General features: G+C 38.9%; 1 protein-coding gene across 2 annotated transcripts; it reads left to right on the top strand.

Moving 5' to 3' along the window:
* Positions 1-2,252: 2,252 nt before the first annotated feature.
* Positions 2,253-11,474, top strand: vwa7 (von Willebrand factor A domain containing 7). 2 transcript variants are annotated; one of them, XM_081614500.1, is made up of 17 exons: positions 2,253-2,802; positions 3,336-3,658; positions 3,792-4,025; positions 4,194-4,290; positions 4,842-4,970; positions 5,091-5,286; positions 5,375-5,544; positions 6,370-6,482; positions 7,427-7,543; positions 8,136-8,333; positions 8,423-8,555; positions 9,184-9,336; positions 9,441-9,533; positions 9,623-9,903; positions 10,326-10,462; positions 10,567-10,726; positions 10,813-11,474. In XM_081614500.1, the coding sequence occupies exons 2-17, from the start codon at positions 3,428-3,430 to the stop codon at positions 11,368-11,370; spliced, it is 3,000 nt and encodes a 999-aa protein (XP_081470626.1). In that variant the 5' UTR covers positions 2,253-2,802; positions 3,336-3,427; the 3' UTR covers positions 11,371-11,474. The 2 variants fall into 2 exon arrangements, with proteins under 2 accessions (XP_081470626.1, XP_081470627.1); XM_081614501.1 differs by lacking the exon at positions 2,253-2,802 and having other exon boundaries at positions 2,817-3,658.
* Positions 11,475-11,575: the final 101 nt, after the last annotated feature.

Genomic DNA, 11,575 nt, shown 5'->3' with positions numbered 1-11,575 from the left:
TTTCAATAATATGAATTTAGCAGGCCTTAGTGCAATGACTCAAATATATGAGAAATTGAAAGCTATATGTCCAATAAAATAGATCCTGGCATGAGAATTGACAGTAGTTCTAAAATACAACCTTAATAGGCGTTTTAATTTTACCTGTAAAATGATTTAGACTGTAAGTAAATATAGGAAAAATATGAATCAAATTTACAAATCGACACCTTCCTAAAATAATGAGCTTATTCAGTGGCAAAACATAATTCACCACCTTTTTCTTTCCAAAAGATGTTTTAGGCAAAAAAAAAAAAAAAAGACATAGATCATTTAGGAAGACAAAATATTGTTTAGGCTATGAGAATATACAGTCAAGAACAGCTGAAATCACACCTGAAAATGAAAGCATAGCCTCCTGGTGTTTGTGGTGAGGGCAAACCAAAGGAGTTATGAGAACTAGTGAAGGAGGGGGAATCACAGTTTTACACCGTGGCATGCAAGCAAACCTTTCTGTGTCACTAGATATGTTTCTTCACTTATACAAATAAAACCAATGTAGTTCCTGTTTATTGTGATATTTATAACAAATGCATATTGTACACCATCCTAAACAACGTAGAAACATGAAGGACAGAAGAAAAAAGAAGTAGAAAAATGCATAAATATAAACCTACCTGGGATGATGTTGCAAATAAAGAGAAACTTCACTGGTACCAGGCACTTATATGTAAAAGAAAAACAGGTGGGTGGGGCTTTGGGTTTTCACTTGGTCCCAGTTGCTTACGGATAAAAAACTAGTAAGTAATTTCTTTTCCCTTCTTTCTTTAACTATGAAAATTTGAATAGTTATAAATATAAAATAAGAATGACTTAACTACATTTACACTTCATGGCTGATCTATTAGCTTGCTGCAAACATCTTGGAATAGTTTCTAGTGCTGTAAGAAAACTGAATACATTTCCGTTTTCTTTCAGAAAACAAGAAGAAAACAGAAATATGATCTATGTTTAGAAAACAGCAACATCTCATATTTAAGCTGAAAGAGCTAGATATGTTTCAGTAACGTCTACGCTAACAACTTTTAAGCTTGACTGAACCAAAAGGGTATGTATTAATCCAGAATGTTTGTCTTATTTGTTTGTTTTCTGCTTTATGTCAGCCTTATTAAATTTAAAGTTTTTGTTTTCAACCACATATCAAAATGTGAAATAATTTCTGCAATTCACAACATCTAACTAAGGTACACACACAAAATACCCATTTTGTCCTCTATTAACTCTGACTGCAGGAAGTGACTGTCCATCTTTGCTTTTAAAATACTGTGGGATGTGGTTACAATATTTAAAGCTCCAAAAAGGATATTTGATGACAGTTGGTGCTTGATGGTGAACTCTGTGTGCCAAAGTATGCTAGCTCCTGCAGTAGTTTTATTGAGAATTGTATGTTGTAGCTGTGGAAGATTATCTAGTGACAACTTTCAAATTTTTAGCTTTACTGTATTTTGTTGACAGACCAGACAGAGGAGGAAAACAGCACTACAGAGCTCAAACAAAAATGAGAAAAAAAAGTATAAATGGGAACATAGGAAAACAATACATGGAGTGCTCTAGTATGTATTCAGGAGGCGTCCTTACACCTCCCGAAGTTCCTGGATTTTGGGTCACAAATTTTTATCTACAACACAAAGAAAAGCTTCTCTTGCTTTGCAGCGTGAAAGGAATCTTTAAGCATCTTGTGCATCTGCTGGGAAGTCATTGCACTTGGCATCCAGAAGGGTCATCTGTGTATATGGCTTGTGATAAAAGTGTTTTTCTCTGGCATATTATATGTGAGAGAACATATAGCATAAATTGTTACATTTGAAATATGCAATTCCTGGTTTACAGAAGCCATATTGTGGTTGAACTGGGTTGACTGCAAAGTAGCTCAACAAGAAAACTTGGTACATTTAAAAACAGGTGAACAGGAAACCATCACTGTCAGCCGATTTCCAGTAAAGTCTGGGGTTTAGCAGACTCCACCTCCCTCACTTACAACTTTAAAATCCTGTTTTTTGTTGTTGCGTGTAATGCAATAGTATTTGCGAGGTCTTTCTTCTCTTTTTTTAAATCAGCCAATCCTCTTGAAAAATAATATTGACTGACAAGAAAGACAAAAAGGATGATCATTTTCTGTTTTGTCTTAAACAACCTAGACATCAGCTTTGTGAATCAATCAAAAGTCTTGGTGAACAGGGAGAGGAGACACATGGCTGGAAGTGAAAGTGTTTTTTTTCACCTTGTGAGGGAAATTGAGAGTGATGATTGGAGGGCATGGAGGGGGGTTGGGGTATGCCTAGCCTGAACACCCCGGTTGGTAATATATGCAACCCTATTGTATTGAATCAATGCACCATGGATTAATGGGGGCTAGAAGGAGCAGGCGGCTACAATGGGGAGGCTGCAAAATGAGATCTTCTGCCTCGTGGTAAGAAACAGTACGAAACAAAGTGAAGACCCAGCAGCACCACTCAGACTCTTATCCAAGGGCAACAAAGTTTTTTCAAAGTTGATATCTTGGTTGTCATTCCTTTGTTATTTTTTCTCTACCAGCTGCAAATAAGGACCCAAGGACAGACAATTGAGAGTTTTTGTTTTTTTTTACTTCACATGCAGATACGTATATGTGGCTACACCCAGCAAAAGAATATTCAGCTTCACGGGTTGCGGTGTTGCCATGTGCACTCTGATTTGCTGTGGTTTTGTATCGTGACATCTCTCTAAAAAAGTTTGATATCAGGAAAAAGCCAGAACACTGCAAAACATCCTCCCTGAACCAAGGTAAGACGGTTTGATTACGTTCTACTGCAGATGGTTTGGATTTAACAGACCCTCAAGAGACCTCAGAAAAGAGATATTCAAGTAGAGTGGAAGGTAAAAATTAGCTTCTGTTTAGTTAAAATAGTACAGGCAAAATGAAACTTCTTGGAAAAAAAACGATAGGATAGGAAGAAAAAAGAAATGTGACCCCATACTAGTGTTTTATGCGCTCAAGTCATCAATGTGACACCTGCTGAATATAAACTGATGGGATGGAGGGAGATGCTGTTTACAGGCCACATGCTTTGTTTCAGTGTCTCTGGGAAACAGTGAAACAAAGCATGAGACTGTGAGAACATCCCAGCTTATTGTGTTTGTTAAACAAAATTGAGAACAATAAGAAGAAAAGGCTGAGAACAAGAAGAGGAATGGGTGGAAGTGGGGCGAGGAAAATAAAGACAGAAAAAGGAAACATCTTATTAAACGATATGGTTTGGTGATAATCAACATTTTGATGCAATCCCTGTTTTTGGTGTTCTTCTTCCAAACTGCAGATCCAGTCCTTTTTTTGGAGAATGGATAATTTGCTAAGCAACTGTCTGAATTTTGAGTCTTGCTTCTAGACCTTCTTGCCTACCGACTCATTATGTCACAAGATAGAGGAACCTGCGTCAGACGCCAGAGACAGATGTTCTGGTCCCTTCTGTTGCTGGTGTCACCATGCATGGGGTTCTTTCCCAACTTCTGGTCCAAAGTTTTGATTCTGTCCTTTGACTCATACACACACCAGTACATCACAGAACAGGCCATCATCAAAGTTTCCCTGGAGGTCCTGAGGGACACCACAAAACAGCATGACCTCCAAGGAGAGAAAAATGTGAGGTTATGTTGACATTGTTTATTTTCTGTCTTTTCTGGATCACATTGTGGTTAAATAAGAACTGATTGTGATAACAATCAAAGCTTACATATCATCAGAAGGCACCAACTCTTTTTTTTTTCCCTCACAGATTTACCTTGGGCGTGGATTCTGGAGAGCCGTGAGAGACGTGGTGAACTCCAACGCAAACATGGACCTTAAGAGCGCCACTAAATATAACCCGGTTTACCACTTTGACTCAGAAAGAATTGACGACTCTATTGCGAAGCTTCGGGAGTTCTGGACTCGGATTATTCTCTCAGTACGAGCCAAAGAGTACGCGAGCGCCCGTCACAGCTTGGGTCAGTTGTCCCATGCCTTACAGGTACAAACTGAACCTTGGATCGATCTGAGATCTGATAATAATCATAATACTGTCCTCCTGACAGTTTCTGTTCTTTTCATTTTTGTTAAGAGCTATTCAGTCTTAGGGTTTGGAAAAATAAAAGTTGTTTTTTTTCTTCATGGTGAAACAATTTTTTTGTTGAATCAGGATTTCTACAGTCATAGTAACTGGGTGGAGATGGGCAAAAAATCAATTTACCTGCATCTCCTGCAGCCAGATGAGCCTGCTTTTCCTGTAGCTAAAGGTAAACCATTCAGATCTTTAATATGATAAAAATGTCACTGACATCAAGATAAATGGATATCTGCTATTAATGCTATTTGTAAATACCAATGCATGGTTTTTTTTTTATTCTGCATATATAATAAAATAAAATATAATTTACAATGAAAAATAGAAAAGTACACATGGTAATGCAATTTTTCACTTTTTCTTGTGGATACTCATGGCACAGTATATTGGATATATATATACGGCTAAGGTGCATATTGTGACTCAGAGCTTTTAGTAACTACGGTGCGTAGTCAGTGATATTTGCAACTGAAATTGAAATGACTGCACAAATGAATTTTGTTGCTTGTTATATAACCAGTAACAAGTCACACTTTCATAATGGTACTTAGTACTTCTTACATAGTATTCTACTTTGTGTGTCACTAAAGAGTTCCTTCTCAGCACACGTTGTATTAAAAAGAGGCACTGAGTAATTATTTTAGAATAATGAGGAATGTAAAGTTATCATCTGTGTTCCAACTATTTTAGTTACATCTGAAAATGTGTTTGTTATTCTGGCAGAAGATACTCCGACCTGTAAGAACTGCTTCACTCCTACCTGCAGAAACAATCTCCTACCGACTCTGAAAAACTCAAACCTGCTCACCACCGGGTACACCACCACCAGCTCTTTTCCTTCTAAGCCTAAAGGTAAAAGTTCATACACCTCCAGCTCAGTGGGTTACTTTTTAAAAAAAAAAATTGTGAGGTATTTATTCATTCTTTCTGCTCGGCCTGTGAACCTCAGCAGAACCAACCTTTCTCTTACAGGCAAATGCAGCCATGGAGGCTTTTTAGACAAAAGTAGTCTTCTGAGCGCCACGGGGGGGATCAACAAAGACACCTCCTCATTAATCTTCTCCCCTCACCATTACCTCCATGTGGAAGCTGCAGGTTTGGCTGCCATAGCCACCCAGACTGCCCTGAGAGACCTTAAAGACACTGTGGGCCACAAGGCCTTCCTCAAGTAAGTTGAGACTAGTCCTATGAAATGCTCCAAACGGCTACTACTCTCAGAACTACTGCTTGAATCAATGAAAAACATCCGCTGACAGGCTCTTCAGCGTGAGGCAGGCTCCTGCATTGGTGTTTGTCATGGACACCACAGGCAGCATGTTCGAGGAGATCACCGCCGCCCGACTCAGGGCTCACTCCATCATCCAGAGCCGAGCCAGCCGTGCAGAGCAGCCTGGCACCTTTCTGCTTGTGCCCTTCCATGATCCAGGTGACCCCATCTTCACTTTTTGTTGACACGCTTCACAAGTAAATGGAGCTGTAGCACAACAATTTATTCTTTCATACAGTTTACATCTTCATCTTTTCCTCGCCTTTACAGGCAGCATGACAAGTAGGCACGCTTTGTTCCAAAGGGGAAGCATAGGGGAACTTGTCATTTAAGTATGGTAGTTGTGTGTTGATCATCATGACATCAACACATGTCTGTCATGTATGTAAAAAAAACTAAGCACTTCTGCTCTAATTGAATACTTTTAATGCAAATCTTGTTTTGTGAAATTTAGAATATGAAAATGATCAAATATACAACTAAAAGCAAGGGAATGTTTGAAAATGAACAAAGTTTAATTTCTGATTACCTTATTTCAGTAGATTCAAGGTAAAATATGAAGGTTTGATTGATCTGTTGTCACTTGCATGGGCTTTATCAGCAAGGTTTTTCTATCTTCCTGATAAAAATGCACCATCCACCACAGCTACGTGACCTTCTAAAGCTTTTTATCCTGCAACAATCACCAGTTATCCTATTATTTTTCAAGGAAAAAGCCGAATCATGAAACTAAATGTTTGTCAAAAAAATTATTGTAAGAAAATGCAGAAAATATCTATATCTTATGATACAGAACAATAAAACGCTACCCTACCCTAACCTAACCAATTTCTTTTTTATGCTTTCTTAGAACAACAGATACAGAAAAAACAAATTGTGTAACTGTTAAAGTAATTTAGTATTTGGATTGCATTTATTATAAAATCTTTTCTTATAACTTTAATTTTATCGTTTTCACAATAATATATTTCTTTAATTTTGAAGAATTTGGACCGGTTTATGAAGCTGAAGATCCAAACCAGTTCCTGGAGCACATGGAGACCCTGATGGCTCTCGGAGGAGGAGATGAACCAGAAATGTGTTTTTCTGCCATTCAGGTAAATTTAGAAGCTAAAATATTCAGAGTAAACAAAAGCTCCTCATTATTGTAATATGGAAGCCCTACTGGTGAAATTGTATTTATGGTGACAATACATCCTAAAGGAATACAGTTAAATTTTAATAAAAAATAACAACGGGTGAAGTTAGAAATGAGTTTTATGTGCTATTTTTCTTTTTGTAAGTCACTCTTTCATGCTTCTTTGAAAGACACGCAGATTCAGTAACACTTTGATAACACTAAACAAAAAAGTGTTTGTAGATAATGTTTTATGGCATTAAGAACACTATAAAGACCCAGACCTGATTTTCAAAGCAGTTGCTGACCAACTATTCTCTAGTTTTTCTCTAACTCATGCGTGACAGTCTTTTGTATTTAAATCTTTGCTGTCCAATCTGATTGAACTTGAGCTACTTGGCAAAGAGGAAGTGGCTTAGATTATCTGGCCCTGAAAATCATGCAAAAGTCGAGCTGCACTCAAAAGAATGTCACAATGCCTAGGTTTTTGTTTTAATAATTAAAAAAAACAAACATTTATTGTCTCTTAGATAATGTAGCTGAAACATTATCTCGTAGATAATGCAGCTGAAAAATTATCTCGTAGATAATGCAGCTGAAAATGATAGTAAAACAAGTTTTTTACTTTTATTTTTTTCTTTTTATTCCAAACTTTCTAAACTAAAGACATCATATTTAAACTTTGAAATATATTTATTTTATTTGTGCCAAACAGTGTATAAGTAATAAGTAATGACTTTCTATAAGACTGTTAAATACAGTTGTAGGTCTCCTTTTTATCCACAAGATGGCAGTGTTTGCCAATGTCGTTTGATTTGTGCCTTTGTTTCTGCTCAACACTCAGTTGCCAGGCTTTTTGAAGAAGTGAGTTCTGCCCAAAACAAAAATATGTTTTATGCTAACGACCTGTATGTGTGTTCACAGCTGGCCCTCACACACAGCCCACCAGAGTCTGAAATCTTTGTGTTCACTGACGCTTCTCCCAAAGACGCTTATCTCTTTGATGCTGTGAAGGCGCTCGCGCTTGAGAAACGGAGTAAGGTGGGTTCAACTTTAAAGAAAAGGCTTAAAAAAATAAAAAATAAAATAAAAAAATAAATAAAAAATCCCAGCAATAGAAGCGTTATTGAGATTAACAGCTGAGTAAATGTAGCTATAACAAGTAAAGTATTTTAACTCTTTATAAAATTATTAACATTTGAATTTATTGTATGTGGAAAAAAATCTATTGTTATCAAATTTATTTTTTCAAATAATGTGACCTGTTGCTCCAAATCATTCAGCAGATTTGACACTGTTAGAGACAATGTGATTGGTTGAAAATTGAATGGCTGTCCTGGGAAGCCAATCAAATGTTAAGACAATATAAAGCGCAAAAAAATCCAAATAAATAGCGAAAAAATAATTAATGATTATGAAATAATTTTAATATTTCAGTATTTGTACAATTAAAATATATTTTAATAATTATGGAAACATCAGTATTTATATTTATGAGCCACATTATTTGATTTTTCTTTAATGCACTTGCTGTGTAGGCCTTGAACAACAAGGCATACACACTGAAATCACAAGCAGACAGCTACATAGGAAGAGGTATTTGTGTTTACCTTTGTGGTTGGACTTTCTGCAGATAACATTTCTCCTCACTGAAGAGCAGACACAGAAAAGCAGTAGGAGGAAGAGAAGCAGTAAGAAACCTCTGTCCCCCAATCGCTTCTCTCTCTACTCCTCCCTGTCGCTCGTGTCAGGAGGAATGGCTGTATTCACCACCAACTCTGACATCCACAAGGTCTCCACCATAGTGGAGGACAACACTGCTGTGGACAAGGTAAATAGTTAACTCCATATTTTTTTTAAACATATCACACTTTCAGCTGTGAATCAAAGCTGCATACCAAACCACCCTCTTCTTCTCAGGTGACCCTCTTACGTGCAAAAAGTGATCCAGAGTTAATGTCTGTACATTCCTTCAGAGTTGACAGCTCAGTAGTAAACATCATCCTACACATAACGGGCACCATGACTGAGTGTATCCTCACCAGTCCGTCAGGTAATGTTTGCACGGTTTCCGAAAGTGTGTCATCCAATACAATGTCAGGAGAACGTATCTGAATATGGAATTCTATATCAAGAAGCATAAGTATTTTTTCTTCTCCTTCTGAGTTAAAAGTACACGCAGTTCACCACTACCTTCTTACAAATCCTTTTGAATAAATAAATATGTAAAACATTATTTATGAAGGACCTTTCAAGCTATCAATCACAAAGAGTTGTCCACAAAAAACATCAAACCCATTAGACATAAATACATTGAATAGTTAATTAAAAGCTATTGTAAAACAAGCTTTAAACTCAAAGGAGAGGGGAGAGTGTTGCAGAGTCCTGTACCGCTGCTGAGAAGGTTTTGTCACTTCTAGTTTCCAGCGTTGTACGTGGCACAACCAGCAGGCAGTGCTCACACAATCTTAGGGATCTGTTAGAAAGTCCCAACATATATACTGGTGATTGGCCATTCAAAGCCTGAGATAATAAAGTGTACCCTGGAGTGAATGAGGAGTCAGTGCAGGGGGATGAGTGGTGGTGCGATGTGACAAAACTTCTGTGATTTGGTCTGAAGTCTGGCTGCAGTTCAACCTGAAGATGGCTGAGTAACCTGTTAACGTCTTCTTAATTTTCAGACAAAAGACAATCCATATTGAGAGAGCAAGGCCATCTAGCAGAGTTGGAGCAATTCCAGGGTTTGTATCGTATCAAACTCTTGCCTCCTGTTCAGGCTGGTCAATGGAAGCTGCAAGCCAAGAGTGGCGATCACCTAACCTTCACTGTGATAGGTAAACAAAAAAAACCCCAAAAAACATATCTACAGTATGTTTTAACATGGCCGGAAGTGAAAGATCAGTCTAAGAAATCTTTGTTTTCTGATTCATACTACCAGGTGACAGCAGTGTAGACTTCCTGTACTACTTTGCCACTGTGACTAATGATACACACCCAGGTCTGGCCAGAGTGGAGGGCAGTCCTGTGGCAGGTGAAGCTTTGTTTATTTGTTGGGTGTTAATGTGTCTCTTTAAAAATTCTGCTACTTTAATGTGTGGTTACCATACATATATATTTCAGGTGCCCCAGCCTTCCTGGTGCTCACTGTGACGGGACAATCTTCCCCTCCAGAGGGGTCGTTTTACGCGACGCTGCTTGGTGCTGAAGGACAGAGTCTTCAGGAGGTGAAGCTGAATCAGTCTTCGTCTGCGTCTGACCACGGCTTGGAGGAGCTTGTGGGCTTCGTGGACCACGTCCCCACAGTTCCCTTCAGTGTTCAACTTGTAGGCTTGGACAGCAGAGGGAATAAGCTGGAGAGAGTCTCCACAGAGAAGATTCAGCCCACTCACGTTCAGATAATGGTAAAAAAAAAAAAAAGAATTATTTTGAATCAATTTGGTATAGCTGAGTGGATTTTCACTTTTCTATGCTTGTCTCAATCTAAGTTAGTGCTAATCTCAGACAAATGTTGAGAAAATTCCTGCTTGTTTTCAAAAACAGAATATTTTAAAGTGAGTTTAAAAAACAATCAAGTGTTCAAGGGTAGAATAATTCAGTTTTTGTTTGACCAGTCAAACAAAATTTAAGGTTATCAGAACTTGCCAAGATTCCATAACAAACACTAAAATAACCTTTTAATTTGAAGCCGATCTAGGGATCTTTTCTAGTCATTACCAAATAACTGGACATGTAAATAAACACGTCCAGTTTTGTCCATTTACTGTAATTTAGCTCTGTCGTTTTAATAGTTCACCTATCACTTTGTGCACCTCAATCTCCTCAGATGACGTCGACCCCCCAGCTCGTACCAGGCCACCACACAGTGGTGATCTTCACCGTCTACAACCACGGTCCTGCTCAACTTTTTAATCTAACAGCTGACGATGACTGGGGTTATCTTCTGACAAGGGGGCCACACAGGTACGCAGACAGAATAGAAAGGAATCTGTTGAAGGGAGATTCTTTAACTCCATGTTAGAAATTGTCACTCACGTTAATGCAAATTTGGACTTTTTGTTAATCAGGTTGTTTGTTAAGGAACAAGACTCTTCCGATGCAGAGGTGAGCCTCCTCACTCCTGCCACGGCTCAGGCTGGAGCGACTGTGACGCTCACGCTCACCGTTCACGCACTGAACTCACTGGAATCAAACTACGCAGTGACATTTTTAACTGTGGTCCCTTTGGTGAGCAAAAGAAAGTATTTGATTCATATTTTCAGGCGTTAGTACAGACTCCTCCTTGAATGGTCATTGCCATTGCTTTCTGACAGGATGCTGACAGATCTCCACCATCTTGCTCTGCTGCACGGATCCAGTCTCACTGTCCGGTGGATTGTACCAAGTCCAGCTGGAGAATGTCTATGGTCGTGTCTGACGATGTCCACTCTGGCCTCGCTGCCCTCCAGATGCAGAAAGGCGGCGGTGTTTTGAGAGTTTTCAGCAAGCCACCACCCACGGAGGACAGCTTTGAGGAGACCCTGCCCAACCTGGAGCATCAACAGCCACACAAAAACAAAACAACCGGCCACCATCGGCATCACCACCACCGCACAGCCAGGTTACGGACAGGGGAGCCCCCTCTGAACGTGTCTGAGTGGAGACTGGCTTCATCGCAGCCCCTGTGGGTCGTGTACACGTCCAGCTGCTGCTTGGCTCAAGCCGAGCTGCTGGTGTGGGACAAAGCTGGAAATATGAAGCGCTGCATTCTGACTTCTGACCAGCAGAAGGGACAGAGTGACACGACCACAGAAACCAGTGGAACCGGACGAGCAGCACTGATGGGCGTCGTTTTCCTGCTGGTGGGCCTGCCGTGGTCTCCACTCATGTAGATCTATGTAATTACAAATGTTTTGCTGCCAACTTCATTCAACCTGTTAGAGAACAGTATAGCAGGTTGTTATCAGCATTCAAATAAATGCTGATAATGCTTTAATGTGAAACTAATAATTATAAAATGCACCAAAGCACCAAATGATAACTTTCCTAATAGGTTATGAATTTTTTTTTAAAAGTAATAGATGGTACATTTTAGTG

The sequence above is a fragment of the Poecilia reticulata genome, chromosome 13 (assembly GCF_904066995.2).
Source record: "Poecilia reticulata chromosome 13, P_reticulata-male-v2, whole genome shotgun sequence".
NCBI lineage: Eukaryota > Metazoa > Chordata > Actinopteri > Cyprinodontiformes > Poeciliidae > Poecilia > Poecilia reticulata.
The sequence above is the reverse complement of the archived record's forward strand: the minus strand, read 5'-3'. Positions and strand labels throughout refer to the sequence as shown.

Bases quoted from the DNA above. Each gene is read 5' to 3' on its own strand.
- vwa7 (XM_081614500.1), top strand. From the start codon at position 3,428: ATGTCACAAGATAGAGGAACCTGCGTCAGACGCCAGAGACAGATGTTC. The intron at 5,287-5,374 runs GTAAGTTGAGAC...ATCCGCTGACAG, and splicing joins GGCCACAAGGCCTTCCTCAA to GCTCTTCAGCGTGAGGCAGG. The intron at 8,334-8,422 runs GTAAATAGTTAA...TCTTCTTCTCAG, and splicing joins ACAACACTGCTGTGGACAAG to GTGACCCTCTTACGTGCAAA.